At 42.0% G+C, this 27,979-nt stretch overlaps 3 protein-coding genes across 13 annotated transcripts in view; 1 reads left to right on the forward strand and 2 right to left on the reverse strand.

The window, feature by feature from the left end:
* The window catches only part of DLG2 (discs large MAGUK scaffold protein 2), a 1,023,852-nt gene extending 1,008,876 nt beyond the window's left edge, over positions 1–14,976 (reverse strand). For 2 of the 7 annotated variants that reach the window (XM_071556416.1, XM_071556385.1), the window contains exons 1-2: positions 14,718–14,974; positions 12,957–14,007 (exon numbers count right to left, since the gene is read on the reverse strand). In XM_071556416.1, the coding sequence (XP_071412517.1) occupies positions 12,957–12,975 (19 nt within the window). In that variant the 5' untranslated portion in view covers positions 12,976–14,007; positions 14,718–14,974. Of the gene's footprint in view, positions 1–12,956; positions 14,008–14,717 lie in introns of all 7 variants that reach the window. The other 5 variants (XM_071556365.1, XM_071556356.1, XM_071556345.1 and 2 more) reach the window with 5 other exon arrangements.
* A 6-nt stretch (positions 14,977–14,982) lies between these two features.
* LOC139672458 (transmembrane protein 126A-like) lies at positions 14,983–21,761 on the forward strand. Of its 4 annotated transcripts, none has more exons than XM_071556572.1 (6): positions 14,983–15,071; positions 15,326–15,489; positions 16,992–17,116; positions 20,033–20,226; positions 20,771–20,885; positions 21,487–21,761. In XM_071556572.1, the coding sequence occupies exons 3-6, from the start codon at positions 17,001–17,003 to the stop codon at positions 21,689–21,691; spliced, it is 630 nt and encodes a 209-aa protein (XP_071412673.1). In that variant the 5' UTR covers positions 14,983–15,071; positions 15,326–15,489; positions 16,992–17,000; the 3' UTR covers positions 21,692–21,761. The 4 variants fall into 4 exon arrangements, with proteins under 4 accessions (XP_071412673.1, XP_071412682.1, XP_071412693.1 ...); XM_071556581.1 differs by having other exon boundaries at positions 15,000–15,084; XM_071556592.1 differs by having other exon boundaries at positions 15,006–15,071; positions 15,331–15,489.
* Positions 21,762–23,616: 1,855 nt separating this feature from the next.
* CREBZF (CREB/ATF bZIP transcription factor) lies at positions 23,617–27,724 on the reverse strand. Of its 2 annotated transcripts, XM_071556623.1 has the most exons (3): positions 26,752–27,724; positions 26,014–26,091; positions 23,617–24,643 (listed from the first exon to the last, which is right to left on the reverse strand). In XM_071556623.1, exons 1-2 carry the CDS (start codon positions 27,648–27,650, stop codon positions 26,043–26,045), a joined length of 948 nt encoding a protein of 315 aa, XP_071412724.1. In that variant the 5' UTR covers positions 27,651–27,724; the 3' UTR covers positions 23,617–24,643; positions 26,014–26,042. The 2 variants fall into 2 exon arrangements, 1 of the variants encoding a protein (XP_071412724.1); XR_011697936.1 differs by having other exon boundaries at positions 23,617–26,091; positions 26,670–27,724.
* Positions 27,725–27,979: the final 255 nt, after the last annotated feature.

Consider the following 27,979-nt stretch of genomic DNA (forward strand, 5'->3'; position numbering starts at 1 on the left):
AAGGATTGGACAGTATTTATCATGCTGGGGCATAATCCAGTTCAACACCAGCACAGCGCATTTATACTTCTGCACAACAGACAGCAAGACAAAATAATGTAAGGAAATGGCATGTCTGAAGAATGCTGAGTACTCTCACCAAGATAATAACCATTTGTCAACTCCCAGTTATACCCAAAACAGATGAGGATATCCAGTACTTGGCCTTTTCAGTCTGACAGCTACAAAGTTTAAATACTATCTGGCTGAAATAATGGACTGCCTAGACTGCAGCAAAATAGCCAAATAAGAACCATATTCCCTGCCACCCAAATTAAACAGAAGTTTCTTAAACTGAATTTTCACACATTCTTTTCATCAAGAAGAATTGGAGATTGGTGCCTTTCAAGAGGGACTAGATCATGGTATATGATAATATAATATCCAATGAAGAACACAGTTAATTTTTAGCAGTCAAAGTAAGTCCTGTACCTTACAATCAGAGTATATGATAAAAGCAACCCAAAAAATCTTTGTTCTATGATATCACTATTTTTCAGTGCTGATATCAAAACCAAATTCAAGTAAGACCACAAATCCAGGGAACGCACAATTTAATATCCCAAGGGATGGGGCTCTGCCTGGTTCCTCAGTAGGTCTTTTGTCTTCAAAAAAAAGGCCACTGAAAAGTCAGTATCAGCTGTGTGCCATAAGTTCTGCTGAACAAAGTTCTAGGCTTTTTCACTGCTTCTTTGCACATCATGACACTAATTTTTAAGTGATCTAATTGACTTTGAAAGATGACTTTGACAAGAAATAATCAGAAGATACGGTCCTACAAAAACTCACACATATTCTATACAGTAAATGCATTCTTGTTTAAATAAATCATACTCAAAACTTCTTAACACAATTATAAGAAAAATGTCTTTAGGAATAAGACAGCTTTATGGTCCTACAGTATCTTGTCCAAGAGGTTATCAGTTAATGCAAATTAATTAAAATTTCTGAATCTTATTACTTTTTCACTCCATAATATTTTAACTGGTTCAGGAATGTTTGTGGTTTACTGATTAGGAAATGGGTAATTGCTACAACAAATCAGACATGTGACTGAAACAAAACTGCAGAGCATAACTTCACTTATTGGATTTGTTTGGAAACTTTTCTTCCTCCCTCAATTCAAAGTTTTACCACACAAGAAATTACTTAATTTTATTTCTGCAGAACGAGTCTCTGCTTAATATAGTGTATTGATCTATGTAAGAATCAAAAAAAGAAAATCCTTTCCTTGGAGTTATTATTCTAGAGAGATCATTAGAGAATACCATATAGTTTATAGTCCCCATACTGTATAGGCACCACCTTTCTGTGATATCAATTTCCGTTATAGAGCTAAAAAATCTGTTGAGGCAACGCTTATACATCTGATGAAACAAATACAAAAATTGTGTAGAAAATGCATTGGTAATACAAGCCAAGTTATATTTTAACAAAATGTAACTTCAGTATATCATACAGAAAAAAAGTTTTCCAGGGATACTTTCAACAAAAAATGAAGCCATACATACAAGCACATACAGAGTAAAGCGCACTATATATCAGGAAAAATGAAATTCTCACCAATAAAAAATTGTTTCTTAAAGAATTGCTCCTAAAATGTAAGTTACACATAAGAAAGACTAAATTTGATAATTACACATAATTAATTCTGTGATTAATTTGTCATCTACTTTGATAAAATGATGTAAAAATCAATCCTATCTACTTCTCAGGGTCCATATGCAAGATCTGGATGCCACTTGTAATACTAACCAGTACCTTTAAGCAGAAGGATTCCCTTCCTCTGATGGTTGTTTCTGGGTCTTTGCCATGTTCTCATGTTTTGCAAGCACAGTTTAGAATCACCGAAATTCCTTATAGGTAAGGAGACACAGAAAAAATGGAGCTTCACTTTTTTCAGTGAGACTGCATCAAGTGGGCACTTTGGTTTTGATTCCATGAAGGTGTTCAGATGACTGGAAATCTTATTGGAGTTATGTACACAAAACCTGAGTTAAAGGCTTACATGGTGCAGGTGCATGGTGCTTGTGAGGACACTCATACAACTGCCAAGCAAATAAAAGTATGTAAACGCTATGAAATCAAAATGTCATTAAGTACACTTTTTACACTGGTCTAAAAAACTCCACAGCTGCAGCACTTCAGAGGAACAAGCTCTCTGGTACACTTTGAGTTAGTTACTTGTATATTAATTTAACCCTATAGACCCAATGCTCAATGATTTACTTAAGAGAAACATAAACTGCCCTGGGAGCTGTACTTGCTTGAAGGCAGCAGGACTGCAGGTCACTTACGTGCTGTTTGGGTTTCTCTAACTGTACTCACTACAGTATTGACAGTATAGTCTTGGTAGAGCTGAAGCACTGCTGATGTGGAGAGTCCTGTTGATTAAAAAGTCTGATACATACTGTGCCTTCATATGGGACTGAGGATGACACAGCAAGCCATCTATGGGACAGTACTGGATACAGGAAGCAGTTTTTCTAAGTATCTCCTAGATGTTATTCAAACCATTTATCCGTTAGATGAACTAAAGATATTATGTCTGAAGAAAATATAGGTGTATACATGAATTTCAATAACTAATCTGGGAAGATTTGATTAACACGATTAATTGAAACTATACAAGAAAGCTAAAAGTGATTCAAAACCAGTCTCCCAGCAGCTCCATTTTCAAAACTCCTCAATCCAGTGTATGTTGAATGATGATGACTCAGATAATGGAAGCTCCACAGAACTCAGTCAGATGCTGTTATTGCTATATATATGAATATATGGCTATTTTCAGGTCATTAGAGCTCGTTCTGGGGACAATAAAACCATATAGGCTGAACTCTATATGAACCCATATATGAAACCAGCCAGGACTAGCCACTGATTTAGCACTCACATTGTTATCCTTTGAACACCCACAGATCTGCTGCTGTCTTCCACGGGAGTATGATCCTCTCACCCAAATCCTACTATAAAGCAAAGTAGCTCAGAAGGTAGAGAGAAAAAAATGAAAATACAATTCCAAATTCAGCAAGTTCTGCTTGTGGAAGAAATCAGTCAGTTGGTTAATAGTGCCCTGCACCAGCACAAGGCAGCACCAGGCAGCCACTGCCTCTCAGAGAACCAAGCCTACCACAGTCTGTCAGCAAGTTTAGGATGACATTTACATTTCTTTCCTCCCACTAGTGTCAGAGTTTGTGAATGAAGATTTTTAGGGTGCAGCAGTATGGAAAAATATTGACTTACATGAAAAATATAATTGTTTCATCCAAGAGAGATATTTAACATTCATTGAGATCTAAACTTGAGTTGATAAGATGAAGGAGGTTTATTTATTTCCTCCCCCCCTCCTCTCAATTTTATCTGCTCCTTTACTTACAAGGAATTTTGACTACTTTTGTTGCACAGGTGACTTTTAAAAGAAAAACACAGCAACACCTTTCAGAAGACCCTTTCCAGGTTTTTGACAATCAAAATTGGGAAAATGTAGGACACTGAAGCAGGAAAAGGCATGAAGAATGGGGGAGTAAAAACACAGAAGCCAAAATAGAAGTGAGAAATGGAACCCTAGCACCTGGAAAGAAAGCAAGGAAGTGTTCTCAATGAACTTTGATAACTTTAGATGAAAAGGATCTCAAAAACTACTTTTATTTTGTAGGGTTCACACCTTCATTTAGATGATCACTGGCAATAGAGCCAGACATCTGAGCAGACACTGTTCTCCCCCTCAGTTATTTTAGCATGTATTGGTTTGATGTTCTTCTCCAGAAAGCTCAAAAAATTGAAACAACTTGCTACAGATAAGCAGGAGGGGATGCAGTAGTTTATAAGAAATTTCCAGGCAGCCTGCCTTGGGATGGATCCAAGCTGAAGTCACCAGTACCTCATTTATCTTTCCTAATCTTCACACACAACAGCAAACATAAAGGAATAAATCCTGCTAACATACAATGCTCTGTAAACACAGAGGAGGTGTAAAAAAGCCAGCCAAATTTTAGAAAGATGTGCAAGGAACAGTACACTGAGATAGTTGAGAAAAACACAAACTGTAGGCTCCCATGCTTCAAAAGGCTTGACAACTACTAGACAGATGACAATGATAAAATATTTACATACAAACATCAATATGAGACACAAATTAATCTAGTAGACCGCACAGAGGGAAAGCAGACAGGAAATATGTGTCGCTGTATGAACAAGAAAGCTCACAGCATCTCGGGCCCTTCATATCTGCAACAGGACTTTAAGGGTAAAGGCAGCATATGGGTTATGCAAACTTCAGCAAACATAAGGCATTATGTATGTGACAATCACCCAGTGTGAGGAGCACTCACAACAAACCAGCAAAAGGGTTAAAAATAACAGCTTCTGAGGGTGCACATGACATCCAAACCCATATTCTATCCTGCTAGAGAAAACAAGGGGACAAAAAGGGGTGAATAATTTAAGGATTACCAGGCAGGCTTTACCAACCAGAGTGGCACACAGAGGCCACCAACACACTGTGAAGATTAATCTTGGTCCAGTGGAGAATCTGTCAAGGACTGATATTTAAAGCTAAGGTTGCATTCTGAGTTGCTCTCACTTTCCATTACCTGTAAATTGTGTGACATCCCTAAATTAACTACACCCTTGGTGAATTCTCTGCACAGACTGCTTTCCTGCAAAATACAAATTTAGGAACAGTTCTGTTGTGGTGTTGCTCTAGACTCTGATGCTGTTAGCAGACAAGAAATGGGCCAGACAGCCTGTGAGAATTCTTATGCAAGTACAACAGCATATTTCTCAGAACAAGGCTATTTTATTTGCTTAGGTATGTTAATGGGAAACCAGACATGTAAATGCAACGGAAAACTGGACTAGAGTAAGGACAATCAGTTCTGCACTAAACTGTGTTAACAAGCAGTTTTGTTACTGCAGGTCTCTGTGCTACATACAGCTCATGCGAAAGGCCAACACTGAACTGCAGAAGTTGCACAGCAGTCTCTCATTCCAGATATCTATTTGTGCGGACAGTGCAATGCAGAGGGCTAAATGCTCTGCAAGCCAGATTGCTTGGAAGGGCAGGAGTTACACCATGATGTGTCAGCTGAATTCTCTGAAACAGAACAGACAGACACAGGGAGCCTGAAGGGGACCTCTGTGCTGTGCAGAAGGACCCACACTTACATCCATCCCACAAATGCCTGTCTACCTGCACTGGTAATTTCCCTCAACATTCACAAGATTCCTTGCCATCTGATTTCAGTGCTTGAAGGTTCTAGTAGTTTTTTCTATGTAATTCCCATCTTTGTTACTAATCAGGACAACTACTTGTCCTCTAGATGTCAATGTGTAAAGCAAACCACTACTATTCCCTGTACAGCCTCTTCTATACTCTGTGACTTGTCATGTCCCTCCCTTGCTCAGCCTCCTTTTCCCCTGTTCCAGACTGCAACTTTTGTACACAGTTGACATTTCCAAAGCCTCTTATTTTCCTTTCTGGAATTAAATTTATGTTAAAGCACAACCTATAACTCAGGCTGGAAACCCAGTAATGCTGGAGAACACTGACTGGGATGAAGCAGGATAGAAGTACTGCCAGTTTTATGAAACACAACACACATATACACACAAAAAAGCAAGGACGTGATGATGCTAAAAGAGTGCTTAGGTTCTTTTTGTTCTCTTATTTGCTAAGAATCAGACTTTTTGTCTAATGTACTATAAGGAAAAATGGTTCCTTAAGAAAAATTTCAGTTATCAATGATGGTTAGCTGCAATGCAAGTTTGTTATACAAGTATCTTTATGCTTCATTTTACAACATATAACCGCACAACTATTCTGTTAAATTGCTGCATTTACACATTTTTTAGTTTTAAATATATTCCTTCAAACTTGACTAACTGTACTTACCCAAGGAATAGGATAACTGTATAAAGATCAGTGACTCGCTCAGCACAAAATCACAAACTTTTCTCCAGCATTTCCTGTATGATCTGCTAATCTTACACATCACACTACAGTAATAAGGCAGAGCGCCCTTATCATCATGGGCTCCCTCTGGGACTTGGATTCTTCCTACCACATCACTTCTTTTAAGGGACCATAGAAGGCCTTTAGCAACTGCTGATCATCCCACCAGGGTCACTCATTTTTCCAGTGAGCTCTTTTTTCCCAGTTATGTTGAAGGTAATGTGGAGCCTGCTTGTTAGTGATCCCTCCTCAAATTTGGTGACCTGGCTACACAGGTGTCCTGTTTGTGTTTCAGACATTAGAACAGGGAGATTATGAGGCCCTGAAACTCTTTCCAAAACTTCAGAAATCCTGTAAGCACAAGCAGTTTCACCTGAACTTCTTTCCGCCTTTCATGCATCAATGTTAAAATCCAGATGTACAAACGCTAATGTTAAATCAACAATGCAAATATGAAGACAAAATGAAGCCACAACCTCCCAAAATTCTGTGGCACTAAATGAAAGCCTCTTATTTATACAGCTGAATAAATGTAAATAGACATCTTACCAGTGCAAAACTTTTAGAGCACCCTGCTTTAAAGAGCTTACAATCTAATTGCATGCAATATACAAAACTAGTGGAACATAATGCATAGTTGTCAGAGTGAAAACCAGGAGTTAGACACTTAATAAGGCAGCTATGGAGGTTTTTTTTTCCTTTTAAAAGAACATTCAGTATGAAAATTAACATAAATGTGAAAATTGGAATGAGACAAAAACTAACAAAAATGTCTAGTCAGGAATTAATAATTGCAAACTCATACATATGAATTATTATATTACATGAAAGAAAACAACGTGGAATTACAAAAAATCTAGTTCAGTAACACTGATGTCTTTCTAGTGATGAAAAAAATGAAATGGAATGAGATCAAATTATCTTTATTTATTACCAAAACAGGCATTACGGCCTTACATTTTCTCACATTCAAGTTGGAAGCTTTAATTTCAGAACCTTTGTATTATCCTACAGTCACTGAGTCAATAAATAAAACATGCCTTCACATAACACATAATTATTTCTACACTTGGGCATTAAACAACTGTGCCTGTAGATCTGCAAAGCTCGGGTTTGGGGGTTGTTTGTGGTGCTTCTGGGTTGTTTGGGTTTGTTTTTTTTTGTTAAAAGCACAGCTTAGAAGGCATCCATCTGCAGAAGGCAGTGTAACTGTAGTGCTCAACACCTAGGACTGAGCTGAGAAGGTGACTTGAAATATTCTGCTACAGCATCATGCAAGATATGCTACAGAGCCAGGTTACAGAGCAGCACTCTACAACAGAAAAGATTGGTTTCTGTTGAAAAAACCATAAATTGTCACAATTCCATCTTTCCAGGAAACTCTGCATGATTCAATTTCCTGATAAATATGTTTTTAAGGAAGCATTAACCTCTTCAGCCCAAAAGTGAAGACAGACTTCAAGACAATTACACTAACTTGTTCTGGCAAAGAGTTTACTGTCACCAAAAATTCTTCTGAACCACATCCAATAAAGAGCAAATGTTTACTTCGCATATTTTGTATGTTGATTGCTACTGTCAACAGCCATCAGGTCAAGGCAGCTTTGCTGGCTCTTTCTGGGATGAATATGGCAAGAGAAAACATGATCTTTATTTTTATAAAGCTGTTGTTTGGCACTGTGTTAATCTACAGTAAATACAAGGAGATACCACAGTGAAACAGACCTTAAATACTTTTAAAAAGCAAGAACCTGGTATGACCTGACCAAAATAAACGTATCTGAGTAAGGTAGATTTTCATTTTGCTGAAGTAGGGCCTGCAAAATCATCTTTTATCACATTTGACCACTAGTTACAAATTCAGCTTTTTCTCCATGGTCACCCTCTGACATCTAATTTGGCCATCTGGAACAAATTCAGAAGGAAAGAAGAGAGTATGAGAAGGAAAAAGATTATGCTTATAATTCCAGACACCATTGCTGATTGCAGTATGCACTTAACAGGAACAGAGCAGAGGATGCACAGCTGCCTCTTGTGTCTGTATCAACACCATGGTTACTTCCAGTTCCAGTGACTAATAGTACAATAATTTATAACACTGCTTTTCCCATAAAAATAATGAATAGTGTTAATTTATAGCACTCATAGAACACACAATGTCAGTTCTCATAAATATCACAGATAAAGAGATGGTTTTTCCACTAAAATTCATATGAGAAACTGAGCCATCATCTAACTGAGGTGAGTTAATGTGTTTTATCTACAGGGAGACAGAAAATGACAAGAAGGCAATTCAGATCTTAGGTATGTTAAAACAATCTTTGGAGGTGGACCTCTCTCTGCTGGCTCTCCAGAGGACACAAAGCAACACTCCAGGACAAAAAGGTAGGCACCCTGCATAGGTGAGGCAACTAAAATGGAATGCATTAAACATCTGAAAAGTACCAGAACAGCAGCAGAGCTCGAAAAAGAACACAAATTTCAATTGTTCCCAGGCCAGAGCCCACTTAGCTTTGCACCTGCATGTATGGAACAAAGACTTGCTCTGTATAAAGCCTGCTCCTATAGTCCTTTTGTGTGCAAAACACTTCACTGTTTCTCACAGCAAAAACAATGTCATATTTAAATCAAAGCTTTGTGGTGAAGGTTCCCATAGTTTAGACAGCAATTTTCTGACACTTTGTTTAACTCTTGGAAATCTAAAACTGTCATTTCCACAGTCTGTAAATATAACCTAAACTTTGCACCATTCCCATTTAATTAACTGTAAAAACTGAGAGGTAGTTGAACAAAACTTTGAGTGGAACTTTTAGCCATGTACGTATTTGAGACTAATTCATTCAGCAACTGAAAGGACAAAAATCTTGTAATACCAATTACTTATTACAAGCAAGAGAAACAAAATTTCCAATACACGTTGGATTTGGAGTAAGACGTAAGGAGTCTGAAACTACATTGACTGAGATGTTTGAGCACCAAAAGTTATGATCCTAAATTTAAATTTTGATCTCTAAAAAGAAGTTGTCAGTTTGAAAAGGAATTAGGGCATGAAGAACTCCAGTGTATTAATGGGAGCTAGCTTTGTCTGATCCTTTATGACTTTGGCTTTAAAAGTTCCTGCAGAGTTGACTTTAGATACCTTCCTTTCAAGAGACCAGCCACACAAAGTCAGCATTCCCACTACAAAATCTAGCATTTCATAAAGTGCATCTGTCAGATTCTTCTGAATGGTCCAGAAGTTGTCCACATGGGATCGGATCAACACTTTTCAATTCTTGACATTGATGTGCTTAATAAAGCATGTCCTGGAAGGAATTTTTAATGGAAAAGGAATGATGCAAGAAGTTCCACAAAAAACAGAATCACCATGTCTTTATAAATTGTCTACAAGTTGCAGCAAGTCAGGATGGTACTGACAGCAACCTACAGCCTTCCTCTGGCTAAAAGACACAATCCCTCTCACTTTGAGTAACAGAAATTGGGATGAAGGCAGTACAAACCCCAACACTGAAGTATCTCTTAACTGCCTAGACACAGCCAGCTCTGTAAAGATGCTGACAGGGTTAGTCTAGAAGCACATGTGCAGCTGGACATCTAGATGAAGGGCTTCCTGCCATCTCCATATGAATCACAAGCAGGGCTTCAAAACTGGAATCGGGTCTCCGTCAGAGGAGCACGGATTTAATTAGTTCTTTCCATCGCTGTGAAAGACATGAATGAATTACAGTAACATTTTATGCTCTTAACTATTCCATTGATGAATCCAAAATATGTGCAATTACAGATCTAAATATAGTCCCTTACAGTTAACAGAAATCAACTCAGCTAAGTAATTCAGACAGAGAGGGAGGGAAGACATGCAAAAATCTGACTTCACTTAGTGACCTGACTTCACTCCTGTATGGTAGTACCATTTTACTTTGAAGCAAAGCTCATCTTAAGATATTCTGTAATTTTTTTATGAATAGTTGTATTCATGCATATTCTAGTTTATGAAAGTAAAATAAAACCTAAGCCAAAAAAGATGAATTTATTTACTTCTTAAATTTGTTCATCTTGTATCTCTAAAAGGTACATCCAACAAATCATTTTGTAATTAAACTCAGATGTCTGGTTTGATTTAAAATTTGAAATGTACTTAGAAGTGAAAGATGAGCAAAAGCCAAAGAAAAGAGACATTCGTCTAATCACACAGCAACAGTGTCTCGCCTCTTATCTGAAGGGAGCACATTCAACACCACAGGATACTCCATCCTCCCTTTCCAGCCTTGCTTTTTGCTGAGACTGACTCCAAGCATGTGACCTCTGTGAACACTGTTGGGCATGTGGAGCCTCATTCCCCTCCAGAATGAAGGGAGAAAACAAAATCCTTTCACTGTAGCACATCAGGCAAGAACAATCACATTCTGACAAACATGATCAGAACCAGAAACGAGACTTTCTTCTGCATCCATAAGAAATTAATGCTTCCTGTAAGTTTTTTTCCTGACTAAACAGGCCTGGTCTTTTAAACAAAAGATGGCAGATATCACATCAAGCAGCAAGGTAAAATGTAAATTAGGTCCAAAGTTATGTGAAATTTGAAGACTGGTACTGGATGTGAGAGCTCTTTCAAAGGTAAATTCCCAAAATGCAGCCACTGTTCTTCAGAAAGACCCAGACCCTGTCAGTGCCAAAGAAAACAGTGTTTGGTAACAACTTCCATCAGTAAATATCAGGATGTTTTAAAGCTTGTTTTCACAGGGTTCTCTGTCTCAATACTGATTTTAGGAGAACATTTTGATCAAATCCAAAATAGCAAGACATAAAGAAGTGCTGAAATGGGGAGGGATAATCCTGTCCTTAATGCTGCTATTGAACACATACTTCACACAGTCTAGAAGAGGGTATCCCATCGAGATTTCTACAGATGGCCTGGGTGGGAAAGACAGTAGATGTGACCTCTCAAAATAACAGAATCAGAAAGGGAAAATAAATCACCATCAGAAATATGAAAACAGCTGGACAAAAAGTGCTGTCAAAAGCATAAAGTAAATAAACAGGGGGGAAAAAGGGGAAAAATTCCCTCAATCTCCCTAATATTCATTGCAGTTACAGGGATTACTTGCAACAATGGTAATTTTTTTTTTAATGGTAGCACGTTTCAAGTTGCCAGCATGCTTTTAATTACATTTAGAAAGTTTAAATCTACTGCATGAACTAGACAAATTAAGTCATTCAAAATCATAATGAAGTTGCTGATTCGATAACATTTTCAATCCTGCAATTTACATGCTGAAATACATTTTAACAATACCTTTTCAATATTCAAATACATGCACACTGGCAACTTCAGTACACCAAATGATGTGACAGTTTATAGCAACTCACGAAGGATATTTGCATCTCTGGAGTTTGTATTTTAACATTGTCAAAATACACATCCTAATAAGACAGAAGAAGAAATTCAAGCCTTGATGTGCAGTACGACTGACCTAAAATGCCTGGAAACAAACAGGAAATTCTGAGATTTTCAAGGCCAGAAGGGACCGCTATAATTGCCAGTCTAACTTCTGCACAAAGGAGCCTGTAAGTTTTCACCCCCAAAATCCTGCAGCAAGTATTCTGAATTACAGCTAAACATCCAGCACAGACACATCCTTAGTGTAAATCACCTAAATCAGGATTAAGACTTAAAATATGAAACCAGTCTCAATTTTCCTCCTGTAAACAGACAGAGCACACAAGCCTCACCAGTACATCAAGGTGACACACTGACAGCACAGTAGGATGAATTATTAAGGATAGTACTCCTTTATACACTTCTCCACCTTTACTATACATAATTGTAAGCAAATATAATGAATGACAATATGGTCCGTTTAAGTATTTCAGGTTTGAAAATTCATTTCTACACTGTCATATGTTAAAATACAATCACAAAATCCCATTTATTGGTTTTTGCATTAAAATAATCCTAGTAATCTGTTTTATCATTATTTACATTGTAAATGTTAACTTAGAACTAATGAAGGGTTACTCCTATTAGGAAGAGAATCCAAAGTCACACCAACTATATCCTCATTTCTGTTGTGTGACATTCACTTTTTGCTCCTTCCCCCACATTTAGTATCATCAGATCTAGGGATATGTCAGATCAGGAATCTGGATAGATGAGCTGAGTCAAAAAAAGTTCACATACCATTTACCCTGTTAGCACATTCAGAAACTTTAAATCGGTGCCCTATTTGCAAGAAACCAGATATAACCTAAGGTCTGCAAGTGTCTTCAGAGTAAGAATTTGCCTTCCTGTATTTCACAGTTCTTGGTTGAACACTGAAAACCACAGTTTCCAGAGCTGCTTCTATTCTTGCAGTAATCACAAACTTGAGGTAAGACACAAAACTTAAGGCTGTTGGTCTTTCTTTAAATGCTGCCATACTATAGCCAAAAGGAGCAGTTTTCAGTATTAAAGAATGGAAATCCAAGTTAAATAAAATCACATTTGAAAAAATACACGTTCAAATAACCTTCAAAACACAACTCTCGTAACTTTTATTTAAAATTAGCCTTGCAACTTTGTTATTTATTTATGTCACTACTGATACCTGATGTTCATCTGCCAAATGTGTAATGAATAAATAGACTAAACTATGGTTTTAAAATTTATTAGCATTTGTAAGAGAGCCCTCTGACAAAATTAAATGCCGAGCTTTTCTCTTCGTGTCTGTTCAAAATCCCTGATGGCTGATCTTTAAAAACAAAATTATTTGAAGCCAAATTTGACGAAATTCTTTAAACATGGCATAAAACGACTTTTAAAAATTATTATTGTAAGTGCCCAGATTTTTCTCCCATTTTCAGCGCAAGAGAAAAACGATTTCCATTCCCATAAAAACATTTTTAATTTGAAATTTTAAGTACCAGGAATCAACAGTCTAACACAAAGAAGAAGCGATATGAGATATGAAGCTTCATAGCCCACCTTTCTTCTTGACTGGCATTCTTCTTCCTACTTCTGAATCTGGTTGCAAGCACTTATTTACAGGTACTAACGAAGTATTACTGGAACACTCTGCGAGGTCAGGAATTGGCTACAGCAGAACACTTTTACAGTTCAGTTTGGAAATGCAGCTTCAATCTTCATTTCTATCAATACTTGCTGTTCCCTTGTATTGGGCTTCTGATGCTTCGCACAAATAAGAAAAAAAAAGGGGGAGAAAAGAGGCTGATTTTTTTTAAAAAGATGCTTTCAATTTCTTTAAAATATATTTGAATCTATAAAAATACAAGAGCAAACGTTCCTTCGCAATATAAAACCTTATTATAACTCCTCTTCTGGCACCAAAGTTTGAAAATTAGAAGATTTTATGCAATACAATTAAGGCACAGTCCATCTCTAGGCAGCTGTCTCAATACTCCACCTGCATATGCTCAAAAACATATTATTTGCAGGACAAAAATGCCCAAATAATCCAAATAAGGAGGAAGACAAAAACAATCCAAAGTGGCTCTTTACCTTCTTTCACTTCTTGAATTAATTTTGCTAGCTATGTATTAGGTGACTACACAGCAGACAGAAAAGGTCCCTTTTTCCTCACCAAATATCACCCTCTTACCCAACAGTCGTCACTGGGCAGTCACTTTCATTTTTATTATCTGCAAGCCACCCAGCCTTACGGTCTTTAATGTCCCTCTGATCCTCCCATGTATTAAAAGAGGATTGAAAACGAGGAAAGCAATCCCTTGACCTGGAATTATTAAAGTGACAGTGCTGCTCACTGGGTACTTGGGCAAAGCAGACTGCTTTACACTGAAGCCATTCACTTCATGCCATTCCTTCCCTTGCACAGCATCAGCCACCTCGTGAAAGAGGAATAAGCAGAGTTAGGAGAAGAGCTTCACAAAAGGTTCATTTTCAGAGACAATGAAGTATTAATGAAATAAAAAAAACAAGCCATGAGATCAGTCCAAAGGTTTCTCAATCAGAAGCGCAGCTGGTTGGCTTCAGTATGAGACTCTCTCTCTCCCTTTTTCTAGAAGAAGAAAAAAAAAAGAGAAACAGAGCAGGATAGATTTTCGTCATCTACCTCTAACGAAAAGCATGAAAAAGCCGAACAAGCTTCGAACGCTTCCCTTCCCCGCGTGAATGAGGAGCTGCGATGCACATGCCGGGGCTTTGCTTTGCTTTGCATCGCCTCTGGAAGATGGGTCTGTGTTTGCTAGGGGGGCGGCTCTGCTCTTGCTCTGCTCTGCTCCGCTCGGTTGTGCCCTGCCCTGCTCCGCTCGCTCCCGTTCGCAGTCGGAACCTGCTCGCTCCCGCACCCCCAGGCAGGGGCGCCGGGCTCTCCCCGCTCACCCCATCCCTTTCCCGGCTCTTCTCTCTCACCCCAGCCCTTCCCCGGCTCTCCCCGCTCACCCCAGCCCTTCCCCGGCTCTCCCCCCGAGCCCCATGAGGGTTGCGCCGCTCCCTGAGGCGGGACAGGGCACAGAGGGCTGGCCGGGCCGGGGGACTGGGACGGGGCGCAACTCAACTGAAGGAACTGGGCTGTGTCCAAGAACTAGAACAATTTCCCCCGCGTTGCCGAGGGACAGGCGGGAGGCAAGAGCTGCGGGGATGAGGGAGGGGACGGGGGCCGGGGCCGGGGCGGAGCGAGACCCAGCCGGGGCGAGGGGCGCCCGGAGGGGCGGGACGGGGAGGGAGCACAAAGGGGCGCGGGCTGAGGGAAGAGGGTCAGCGGGTTACCCCAAGGACTGGGCCTCCCCCCGCCGCAGGGAGGGGCAGCCCCGCGTCCCGGCCGCCGGTGCAGGGTTCCCGTTCAGCGCCGCCGCCATGGAGGAGCCGCCGCCGCCACCATGCGCCGCCCCGGCAACCAGCAACCGCCGGCCCGCGGCCAATGGGTGGCCGCCATGCTGGGCCGGCTGCCAGCCCCCCAATCAGAGGCGGCGTATGAAGCCCCTGGGTCATGTGAGCGGACAAGATGGCGGCGCCCAGCGGGAGGGCGTGGGGTGGGAGGAGCCATGTTGTGGGCGGCGAGGCGGGGGCGGCGGGAGCGGCGCGCTGAGGGCGGCGGGGCCGTGTGGGCGCGGACGGCTCAAGGTCGGAGCCTGAGGTCGGCGGGAGGGCCGGGAGGGTGAGCGCGGTGCGAGGGCGGCGGCTGGTAACGCCGGCGTTTGAAGGGCGGGGGTGAGCCGCAGCCTGGCGGCGTGAGGGTTCTGCCCCAGCCGGGGGGGCTCGGCGACCTCCAGGGGCGCGCAGGGGCCCGGGACACACGCGTGGTACAGGCCGTGTGCGATGCCAGGGACAGCGGGGCGGTGCAGCTCCGTGACGCCGTGTCTGTGCCGTACCCACAGCACAGGTTTGGGACACTCCCAGAGGCCTGGAGTGATCCCGGTGAGATCCTGCCCGCTTGTCCCGACTCCTCCGCTCCTGCATCCTGCCAAGCCCGAACCGGAGCAGGCACAATCCTATAGACAGGGCTCAGGGCGCAGCCTTCACGTTATAGAAGAAACTTAAGGTAAGTATGACTGACAAAGTAAGTTTGGGAGAGTTTCCTGTGGGGCAAAATGTCTAGGAAAAAAGCATTTGTGAATCGCTAATCACCGGGTTTAATCAAGAGCTGTTGCGGTGGGTTGGCCTCAGGTGGTTGACAGGGTGGCCACCAAGATGCTCTATGACTGTCCCTCCTCAACAGGGTAAGGAGAAGGTGTGAATAAAAGCTCATGGATGGAGATAAGGACGGGGAAATCGCTCACCAATTACCATTGTGGTCAAAATAGACTAAGCATTGGGAAAACTTAATATATTGTCAATCAAATCAGAGTAAGGTAATGAGAAATAAAGCCAAATCCTTGAAACACCTTAACTCCTGATTTTCTCCATCTTCTCCCTCTTAGCAATGCAGGGAGATGGGGAGTGGGGCTTGTTGAAGTCAGTTTATCACTTGTTACCTCTACCACTCCTTGCACTCTTTCCCTTCTCCAGTGTGGGGTCCCTCCCACAGGAGACAGTTCTCCACAAACTTCTCCAGCATGAGTCCTTCCCATGGGCTGCAGTTCTCCATGAAATACTCCAGTGTGGATCCCTTACACAAGGGTACAGTCCTTCAGGAAGAGGCTGCTCCACTCTGGGTCCCCCACAGGCTTACAAGTCCTGCCAGGAAACCTGATCCAGCATGGGCTCCGCTCTCCATAGGGCCACAGGTCCTGCCAGGAGCCTGCTCCAGTGCAGCCTTCCCACAGAGTCACAGCCTCCTTCAGGCATCCATCTGCTCTAGCATGGGATCCTCCAGGGACTGCAGGTGGATGAGATCTGTGCTCCACCACGAAACTCCATGGGCCACATGGGCACAGCTGCATCGTCTGCACCATGGGCTACAGGAGAATTTCTGCTCTGGCCCCTCTTGCACCTCCTTCCTCCCCTTCTCCACTGCCCTTGGGTTTTTGCAAGGCTGTTTTCTTTCACATTTTTTCACTTCTCTTTTCCAGCTGCTCTTGTGCAGCAGTTTTTACCCTGTCTTCACTGTGTTATCCAGCACATACTCTTAGTGTTGTGGTTAGGCTTAGATTTGGCCAGGGGCAGATTCATCTTGGAACTGACTGGAACAGCTCTGTTGGGTGAAGGGGAAGCTTCTGGCATCTCAGAAGCCACCTCTGCAACCCCCCCCTGCCACTGAACCCAAATACAAACCACACAGAAACCCAATACAGCTGTGTCCTTTCTGGCTTGGTGTAAGTCTCTGTCTAGGAGTACCAATAAAAAAGTCCTTATGTGTGGAATATAAAAGCAGAGTAGGTATCTTCATAATTTCTTTAAATCTTTACAAATTAAGGATTTATTTGGTATTTTTTTCCTTACAATTCTGTTTGACAGTTAAGTCAATTTAAACCTTGAGCATTGCAATGCAAAATAGGAATTATATTTGTGATTCATAGTGGCAAAGAGTCTAAGTGTTTATTTCATTCATACTGGGGCTGTGTAACTTTGATTACATTTGTTTGTTTTTTCCTTATGATCCAGGACTTCAAGATGACAGGAAGAGAGTTTCTTGAACTAGATTCTCCGCACCAAAGACTATTTTTGGAAAGACTCAAGTGGATGGAAACTGTACAAAAGATGCTCAATGAGCTTCCTAAAGCAGATCAGTAAGTGCTGGTAAAATAAATGAAGATAAGTGCATCAAACATTTCAAGTCTTTTGGAGGCTTATCTTTTTCCTTACTCTTGTACTACAAATTTCCCTTGCAGTTACAAAAATACTTAATTGTGAAGATGCTTGTTATTGCCCATAAGAGAGAAATTGCTTTATGTTTTTCCAATATGGTTAGTTCAGTGTTAGCTCTGATGCTGTCCAGCTGGTTTTCTGGTATGTGCTCCCCATTGCTTAGGGTTCTGAGATGGCTGGTCAGCCCTGACTGGCTCTGGGCATTCACACAGATTCTGTGCTGGAGCTGACAAATTTTCTAGGAAACTGAAATATGATCCTGCTCGAGTCATCTTGTGTCCAGCAGGGCTGGCCTGGGGCCAGAACTAAGTGAGTGTCAACCTGCTGATTTCTGCATTTCATTCTGCACTGCTTCCCGTTTCAGGAAGGTGAGACTGAGGTATCCAGGTGGTGGTGGAGGAGTCAGCTGGAGCCCAGAAGGTTCACCAGCAGGGTTCTGAGCAGCACAAAGCCAGCTAAATGCCTTCTGGGCCTTGCAAATGATCTTTTTGGTTTGTGATAACTGCATTTCACTGCAAAACCTTACTGGTCCTGAGCTGGTTCTGTTTGGAGCCATTTGCATGTTGTGCCTTGGATAAATTCTGCATAAATAACCGTAATTGGAAGCTAATTTTATTCATTTTTTTTAATAGGACTAAATTGCTGGCTAAACAAACTGCTGGTAGTAACACAGGGCCTCCCCACACAGGTGAGAAAGAAAAGGGTGCAATTTTGCATAGGATTTGCTGCCCTCATCTTCAGCTTTCAACACTCCTTCCCCAGGAGAGCAGGGGAGGCAGATACCTCAGTGGTGATGTGGTAATGTCTGGATAGAAGCTGTGGTACTTAGGAACTTTTGGGCCTTGGAAAGAACTGGCTGCCAGTCCTGGCAGGACTTTAAGCTTGTATATCCAGAGGGGAGCTCACTATTGGCTAGAAGGGAAGAGCAAGCATGCTGCAGTCAGACTGGGAGAGTTCCTGTTCACCAAAGCACTATTTTTTACACTAGGGAGCTTGTATTTAAAGCAAACAAAACCCCAAACCTCAAACTTCCTCTCTTTCTTTCCTTCTGTGCAGTGTAGCAGTTCTGTACTTCACTAACCCTAAGCAGTTTCTGCTGGTTCTGGGTATATTGATTTGCTCTGGTTTGGATACTTAAATATGCTGCTAAAATTTTAACCTTGGTCGTCCTCCATGTTTATGGATGTGTCCTAATGGAATGAAGTGGCTGGTTTGAAGCAAGTACTCTGCAGGCATTCTCAGAATGATGTCCAGTATTAGGAGAATGGTGATTTGAAAAGCAAATTTCTTTTTAAAACAGCACAAAACAAAGAAGCATAGCTCCTAAATAAGGGCAAATGAAGAGATATGACCATTAAGGTCTTTTGGTCTCTCTACATATATAGCATTAGAATTGAATTGTTACTGGCTTGTTTTCATCTTTGAAAATCTGGTATATACCAATAATTAAGGTATTTTCCTATTCAAAATGAGAAATTTTTGGTGTCTTGGATATCAGACTTTCTAATATTTTAGGTTTTGCACATCTCTGAAGTATTTTCTGTATGGATTTTTCAGTGCCTAATGTTACTCTAAACATTTAAATGTAGAAAAAATTTAAGTAGATAGTTTTTTTTAAAAAATACGTATTTTAATTGCTAAATTGTTTAAAGATTGTCACTTCTTTTAACTTTGCAAATACAACAATTGGCCTAGCATAAATTGTGTGACTGGTTAAGCATTTTGTTTTCTTTGGGGCTTTAGCAATAAATCCAACTTAGGATGCACTTTAAAATAACACTTTTAACATAAAAATACTGCCACAGCCTCAGAAGCAGAGTGCCTTCCAGGCAATTGCTTTGCCTGGCAATAGTTGCCATTCTGTGAATTTTAGATTTGTGGAAACCTAAAGCAAAGAGTTCTTCCCACTAACCATAATGTGCAAGGTATAATGCTAAAGATAATGCACAGCTTCCTTCTGTGAGTCAAATGAAATTAGGTAAATTTGCTTATCATCGTGTAAAATTGGCACGCTTGCCTGTTCCCCCTACCTGCTGGGATGTGATGTACTCAAATGGGAACTGTTTGTCAAGATATTAAATGCTGCTGACTCTCTCTGACCACTTTGTTCTATTCTGCCTTCATTGTATTACAGATGGCAACAGGAGTAGTTGCTCTAAACCATATGTTAAAAATATGGTAGGGAATAGAATCCAGTCCCACTGTTAGCAAGGGATAAACAGAAGCTCCAGTTCTGTAAACCAGTACATTGAACTTCTCCAGCCTTTAACTAGCAAGGAAGCACTTTAAATCCATGTGTTCCATACACACAAGGAAAGCTTACAGCATACAGGATCAATACAAATGATCACCAGCAGATGCTGCAATCACTATTGCCAAGTCTCATTTGTCCCACCTGATCTGTTCTGTCAGCTCTTTATGTTGAAACTAAACCTATACTTTTGGGTATGCAGGCTAGAAACAAGGCTGATTACAGGACCTAGCTGTGATTATAAATATATATTTCTTAATGTCTTTTCAGAAGACATTCTCCTTAGAAACATGCTGATGAAGAGAGCAAATTTAATGAAGTTTCCATTAGGTGTAATAAATTAAAAAAAGTTGTGGAAAAGGCTTCTCAACCTTCCAGTCATTTCACTTCCTAAGTGTGTGTAAACTCAGGCATGTAACAAAGGATGCTGTACTGGTTGCCTCTGAAAATAGTTACTCTCCATTTCTCACCTGTGACAGATGTACATCTCTTACCCTTTGTTGCAGGATATTCAGAAAAGAATTGTACCACTGAGTAAACTGTTTTACAGTTCTCAATTGCTGAAATTACTTTCCTCCTTTCACAGGAACCTGTGTAATCATGGATCATATTTCCTAGCAGCAAATTCAAGCTTATGTGGCTTAGCAGCAAATAATTTCTTCAGGAACATCCTTAATATCAGAAGGGCTTCCTTTGTGTCTGCTGTGCCAATGGCTGTTATTCCATTTCTTTCAACAGCAGCAGTTTATCAAGTTTTTGTGCATGGCCCTTTATTTTCAGGTAAAAACCTTTCTTTATTCCTTGTTTTCAAAAGGGCTTTGCTTTCCATACAGAATGCAACACTAGCACTAGGGGAGTTTTTCTTCCCTGTAAAACAGTGCTCTTGAACTGCTGAGGTCTTGAAAAACCTCTGTTTGTAAAGAAGAATTTGAAAAACAATGCATTGGCCAACAGGGAGTTTTGAAGGTGGAGGGAAAGGAGATAGATACGTTTAAATAGATTTATAAAAAACCCTCTGTTACACAGGACTTGTTTTTAGATTTTTCAGTCAAAGTCATTTAAAAGTGACTGCAACAAAGCAGTTCAGTTTCCCCCATCTGTACAATTTTATTTGAAGGTCAGCTTGAGAAATTCTTCGTGGGTTGGAATGGGAGTGACTTTTTTTTTTTTGCAAAAGGGAGAGTCCTCCTTTCATAATTTCTTGCATGCCTGTACAGCTTGGCAGTTTCTGTCAAGGGCCTGTTTCCACATTCTTGCACGCAGCTTATGAACTGATGTGGTGGAACATGCATGGATATTGACTGAAATTCTGTTTGCCACGCAGGTCAGCTGAACTGTGAGGTCTGTGCTGTGGTCAGAGGAGGATTAGTAGGGGCTGTTATAGGTGCTCTCTATCCTGTTTGTTTGGCTATCCCCTTGAACGCAAGCCTTGCAGCCAGGTACGTCTTATTAATGTGCAATGAGTGAAATGTATTTCTTGGTTAAGTCTTCAGTTCTCAGTGTAAATTCTGTGGAATTTTAGTCTGTGCACACCTGTCTTGTAGGCATTTAGTACATGGGGAGGGGATTTATATTAAGGTCATTTAATTACAAGGTGAAGTTGATAACAGCTACACCAGACCTCCAAAGTGAAACAAGATCTGCAAAGTGATCCACTGTGAAGCACTTTTATTTAGCTGGAACCTTACAAGCCATGCAGGATGTGTCTCAGTTTGGGCAATGGTAGCTGCCATCCTGCCAAGCGGTGAAGATAGCTGGACAGCTGAGAGACCTCAGTGATCCTGGGCAGTGCCAAGCAACCAAAGTCCTTGGCAGGTGTTGTTCTGTGTGATTCAGAGCACAGCAAGGCTTGGTGAGACCCAGTACATGCTCAGGATGTTCGGTAACATTTATCCAGAGAGCTCAGTACCGCCAGGTGTATTTAACTTGGGGAGAGAGAGGAAGGAGACAATGACTGTTTGTCTAAATATTTATAATGTTAAATCTTGACACTTGGGTGGAAAAAAGAACTAAGTTTCTACCACTGTTTATGTTGTTTAGGTACATGTCATCTCCCTTGCCAGGGAAAGAAAATGCATTACGCTACTGGCTCACAATCACTCAGCCTGTCTTTAGAAAGATGAGTCTGGGGGTACTGGTGCAGGCTGTAACTGGATTATACCTTGCCACTAAACACCACGGAATATATGTCAAAATACTACAGCAGATGAACATTAGCAGGGATCCTGAGGAGCTGCAAGACTGAAGTTAAATAACTTCTCAATTGCCTTGGATACGTAACCACAATAAATGAGGAAAAGAAGTTGTTGCTTGCTGTCTTTTTTTAATAGAAAAACAAAGAATCTGCACTGGCATTTTTTTAACTTTTGAACATAAATGCAGGTTAAGTTTTTTGTTATGCCCATCTTAGTGTATACACCTGAGTAAAATTACAGACAGGTGTTTCTTTGGATATGGGGACAAAAAGCTTTTCTAGTGCCTGCTTAGTGTTTGGCTCTAGGGTGATACTACATCTTTTAGAAGCTGTAAAAATGACTATTCTTGAAAAAGGGGTTTTTTTAATTTGTAATGCAAATTACAGAGATTTTTAAAAAGGGAAGGTGTTCAAGGCAGGGGTTTTTCTAGAGATTTATCAAAATTTGAGTATTTTTCTTCATTCTGCTAGCACAACATTTCTGTCACAAGATTACCCCCCTTAGGCTGTTACAAGGGTCACACTGTACACCACAGAGAACACTTATCACAGAGCAATCAGGAGAGATACTCACGTCAGACTTCCCAATATATCTATCGAGCAACCAAAAACCAGTCTGGTCAGAGCACACTTTGTCCTTGCAACTGTTTTGCCTTGAAATTACTCGTTTTGTGAAGGATGTAACTGTGTTAAGAGGCCTCCAAGGGCTGGTGCTGTTACTGTGCTATCTCAGCTACCTATAGTTTCTAAGATCAGTAGTCCAGAGTAATGCACAAAAGGCCTTTGTGTTTTGCAAAAGATTCCAGTTTCACAGGGAAAACTGATTACAGTTTTGACAAATAGCATGAGAAATCTGATAATCTGGATGTACCAAGAGATGCCAAGTGTTAGAAAAGAGTTTCATACACTTCCTTTGGTGTCATCTGTCCAGGCAGCTACAGACTGCACAAGCACCAGTTTGTTTTATCCTCCCAGATGCTACAAAGTTCTTCAGAGGAAAGACAGAAATTAATTTAGAACACTACCACGAGTCACAGCACCAAAATCAAACTGTAAAGTACTAAAGGAGAACTAAGCATGAAATTGTTTCTTACCTAAATGCTTTAAATGCTTCTTTGATTGAATCTGGAGTGGAAAAATACTGAAAAATGTAGGTAGCATAGCCATGCAGCTGAACACTGGCAGCCCTTGACTATGTGGTACATAGAATTTAGCAAACATGTAGCTCAGTGCTGAACAGGGTATTTTTCTACAACTACAGGCCAAAAGGGCAGAGCATGGCAGTACGCTTTTAAATTCTGACACCGTATTTTTTGTGAAATATTCCCTTTTATCAAGCTGCAGACTACTTTTACTAGAATGTCTGCATGCTAGAAAGCACTATTTTAAACTGTCCTCTACAAATAAAGCATTTGAGATGAACAGAAATCAAAAAGTATAGTGCATGGCTCACTCTGAAAATGTTCTGTCCTTTCAGCACCGTCAAACCTTTTTTTTAAACACTCCAGTGTTTAGTGTCAAAATAGCAATTTGATGAAAGATTGTGATGCAGTAGCATACTATTAACCAGTCATCAAGCTTCAGAGCCTAAAAATAGGACAGAAAGGACAAAGATGCCAATAGAACACAGAAGGGTTTATGTAAGTATTTTACTCCTCCATGGTATATTGATAAAACATATACATATTAAAAAAAAAATAAAACAATAAAATATGAGAAGTGCTGATTCTCAGAAGTACAGCTCTATCTGCAGTTCAAGGAATAACACCCTCACTTTGTCCTCACCACAAAATTATCTTTAAGGACAGATGAGCAAAACATTTCTCTTGCATGCCCTGATCCATTTTATTGTTTCCAGATGATGATCTACAAAGAAAGCAGCAAAAGCATCTTCCTCTTTAGGTTTTCCCACTTTGTTTAGTGAACCAGGACATTAATGAGAAGAAAAAGATGAAAAAACATTTGAGCCCATAAACTGAAAGATCAACAAGTCTGATTTTATTATGATATTGTATTCTTATCTGGATGGCACATAATTACAAAGAAACATTTACAATATATTTTCAAGTATTAAGTTATGTCATTTCAAGGCTTTCACTTCAAAAAGCTACATTAATAATACACCATACAGATAGTACAGTCAGAGTTTCAAATAGCTTCCTCCCCACTATTTGGTTTAAATATGATTCAGTAGGCACTAGAAATGCCTGCAGCCACTGACTTTCTTGGGACTTGACCTTGTTCTTGTACCACAATACATCATTTTACATGTCAGAAAATCAGCTACTCTCAGACACAGCTCACAGGTCATGTCACGACAGAGCGATGTGCAGGTTCACACAGAGACCAGAAAAACTCTATCCCTGACCCTGCCATTTAGCAGTGATGCGACAAGAAAGAATGCATATTTAAGTTAACTTAAAACACACTTCTACACTGAAGTAACTGTGAAAATGCCACTGTAACATCCCATACTTGCTACATTAGTGTTTTCATCAAGCCTATTAAACTGCAAAATAAAGCACGTTCATGAAGTCTGAGCTAGGCAGGTTGAGCCTAGGTTGAATCTAAATTATTTCGATTTTGCCTATCAGTCAGTGCAGGTCCTGGTGGTTTACTCTGACTCCTGTGGCACTGGTATAGCCCATCAGTTACAGCAGTTACTCAGTTTAAGACTGAAACTTTGAACAGCCCTGTTGATGCCACCACCGAGGTGTAAGGTAACACATATCCCATTAAGTCTCTTTTGTGCTGGCAATATACCCTGAACAGATGGAATTCTGCATACAGTGGAGTAAAACCTGTTTGATAGGATATTGCCTTTAAAAAAATCATCTTGGATGACAGTAAATGATCCCAGCATTCAACTTTCTTTTTTTAACTAAAGACAGCAAAAGCCCTGTTACCTCTTTATTCTCATTTCTTATACTACCTTTTAAAATAAAGCAGGAAATGTGGCCAGCAGCTGGTCCCGTCTCTTCTGCCCCAACACAGCTGAATCCACTTTAGCATAAAGAAAAACAAGGATGCTAAATACATATATTCTTTATCACACAGTGATGTTTCACAAAGAAAAATCAAACTCCTTTTATAGTGATAAACACATGATAGGGTCTAGCACCAATAAAGCAAATGACTGGGAGAAAACGCTTTCACCTACTTAGCCTTAAACACACAATTTAAGGCTCTAAGAAACTAGATTTCAGAAACACTAAATAGAATCTTTGTTTTGTTTTCTAAAAAGTTAATAAATGAAACCACTTTGGAAAGTATTCTTTGTGAAACCTCACTTTACATATTATCATTTTCACAATCCTTCCCCCAAATGGCATACATTTAAACAACCTAAATATTATAATACAACTGAAAAAAGAACTCGCTCATCTTTTTGATGGGGAGAAACACTGACTAGTACAAGAAAACACACACTATTTTTTCATCAAACTATTTATCCTCCTATCTCAGTTAATTATGGAGCATTTTTCAAATCATTAGCCTCAAGATACGTATTTGCTCATCTCCAAACTGCACTTAATTGTATCAGGTTATAGAATTCTGGATACTGTAAGAGGCTAAATGAGGAACTCTACAGTAAAATTATGCACATGCATATACATGCAATATTTTTAAAATTTAAAGCTACTCTGAAGTAACATAGGAATTCCATGGGCATGGGCACAGTGATTTACTTATGGGAAGGTAAAATAATGAGTTACTTTGATGCACGGCATTCTTCAAACCAAATTTTCATTAAGAGGTCCATGCATAAGAGTGACTCCTCTAGGTGAGGATTCCACTGTACAGATTCAACCAGTGTTCAGGTTCTGTTTAATCAGACAAAACTCTGCATCATGAATTAGAGCAAGCTAGAGAAGGGTTTTTGAAAGGTACTGTGCATCCCTAACACTGGACAGTATTTTAAACTAAGAGGTCACAAATTCTTTTTTTTCATTTAAAAAGCAATTTACTTACACTTTTGCGACAGTCTCCTGTGATAAAAGGCTATAAATGTCATATCCCCTTTATTAGCATATTTTCCCTTTTCAGCCCACCAGATACGTGGTTTAATAGCAAATTTCTATTTCAAATGGCATGAAATAGAATTTCATGTTTTGAATTTTTAATTCAAAACACAGCTATGTATTGGCTACTATGTAGCCAATGTATTTGCTTCTAAAAGGAAAAGAGGAAAACAGCTAACGAGAACGATGTGATTGTAGCCTTCACTATCAGTTACCATCCAGAGCTAGAAACATTTTGGCAGAGTAGGCCAAGGACCAGAGAAATTATTTCTTGAACCAGTCATTAGAAGAGACTGGGCTAAGCAAAGCAAGCTGTCTGATACCGCATTATGGGAATATATTGATCCTTACCAGGTTGCGAGGTGGAAAACGACTGTTCTTTAACCCCTACACAACGGAGCCTGGCAGGGCAAGCACCTAAAAGAGAAACTGTCAGAGAGGTTTTAATAGTAATGTATAACTGAGATGCAGTACAATTTTATATGCATGCTTTCTTTTGCCGATCATTACTATTTTCTTAAGTCTGTCCAGTGACGATGTCTTAATGGAGTTTTTGGTTTGGTTTTCTAAGCAAGCATTTTCGGCTCCTCGGGACAAGCAGGCTAGACATTATCTGACTCCAGACCGGGTAGTCAGCGTTATCTTTACTGCGAAGTGGAGCCGAGCACACCTTCATGCATCAGGTCGGCATGATCTTTTCACCCAGAAGTGCTGGGAACGGGCTCTGGCGGCACCTCCGCGTGTGCACCACGCGTGTCAGTCTGCACGACCACTGTCGCACTGCTGCACGCAGCTCTGCGCGACTTCTACCGCCCAGCAGGCTCACACCACTACCGTCCACATGCCAGATTCACAGCACCTTTAGCCAAGGCCACCGTCTGGCTCCCAACGTGCCGTTCGAGACAATTTTTTTCTGTTACCCTGGCCCCTTAAGCGCCAGGTCCCCCTTCTCTGCATCTCCCCCAATACCACCCCATCACCACTGCATCCATTCTTTTCCTCCGCACCATCGCCTGCTTCCTCCGCCGCGACGCGAGGCCCTTAGGGGTGAGAACCCCACGAGTACTTGCAGCAGGTACTTGACCCTACATTTTGAAGGAGGCCGCTGCCCGCCGAGCACAGATGGAGCAGAACTCCACCGACACCTGATCCCGGTCCACGTGCAGGCAGATCCCGCCGGGGGCCGCCCACTCCTCCTCGGTTTCAGTCACCGCGGCCGCCTCCTCCAGGCCGCGGGGCCGGGAGCTGGGCAGGGCGTAGTCGTGGTCGCCGCTCTCGCCGGCGGGCCGGGGGTGCTGGTGCTGGCGGCGGGGGCTGCCCGTGTCCCTGAAGAGGCTGGTGCCGAGCTGCAGCCCGCCGGCGCGGGTCCCGGCCAGGCGGCTCAGCAGCTGCCCCAGCGCGCTCTGGTTCGCCAGCACGGCCCGCAGGTAGCTGCTCTCCCGCTCCAGCTCTCGCAGGCGGCGGCTCAGGCCGCGGTTGCGGTCCCGCAGCTGCCGGTTCTCGGCAGCCAGGCCCTGCAGGCGGCTTTCCAGCCCCAGCACGTACCGCTTCTTCTTCAGCCGGTTCAGCCGCGCCGCCGCCCTCAGCCTGCTCCCGGCCCCGCCGCCTCGCTGCCCGAGCGCCGCCGGCCGCGGGCCCTGTCCCGGCGCGGGCAGCGGCTCCGGCTCCTCGCACAAACAGCCGCTCAGCTCCGCGTCCAGGTCCCAGTCCGGCCTCGCCGCCTCGAGCAGGTCTCCCAGCTCCAGCCCCGGGAACCAGTCCTCTTGCTCCCACACCTCCAGCGGGCCGCCGGGCGCCTCGGCCTCCTTCTCCTGCCGCCGCGGCTCCGAGGCGCCCGGAGGCTTGGGCCGCGCAGGGCCCGCGTCCCCTTCCCCGCCGCCATCCCGCCCTCTCGGCGCCTGCCCCGCTCCTGCCAGCGGCCAGGCGGCGCCGGGGGGGCTGGTGCCGCCGGCCGAGGCCGCCAGCAGCTGCGTGAGGCTGTGCCGCATGGCGGGGCCGCCGCCACGGGCCCGGCACGGACAGCGCGGGGCTGTGGCGCTCCCGCCGCGCGGCCTGTCGGGAAGCGGCGCGAGGAGAGGGAGGGAAGGAGGGAGCGGCGCGCGACTGCGGCTGCGTGCGGGAGGCACCGGCCGGGAATGGAACGGGAGCGGGATGGGGACGGGATGGGAACGGGACGGGATGGGAGGAAGGGTGTGGGAACGGGGTGGGGGCAGTTTTCAAGCTGTGGAACATGTAAATGTTGTCTTAAGAAAGGAGGTTTTTTGGTGTTTGTGCGCTTTTCATGCCTAATCAGCAAGAAGGGAGAGTTGATCCGTGA

This window comes from Pithys albifrons, chromosome 1 (genome assembly GCF_047495875.1).
Source record: "Pithys albifrons albifrons isolate INPA30051 chromosome 1, PitAlb_v1, whole genome shotgun sequence".
Taxonomy (NCBI): Eukaryota; Metazoa; Chordata; class Aves; order Passeriformes; family Thamnophilidae; genus Pithys; species Pithys albifrons.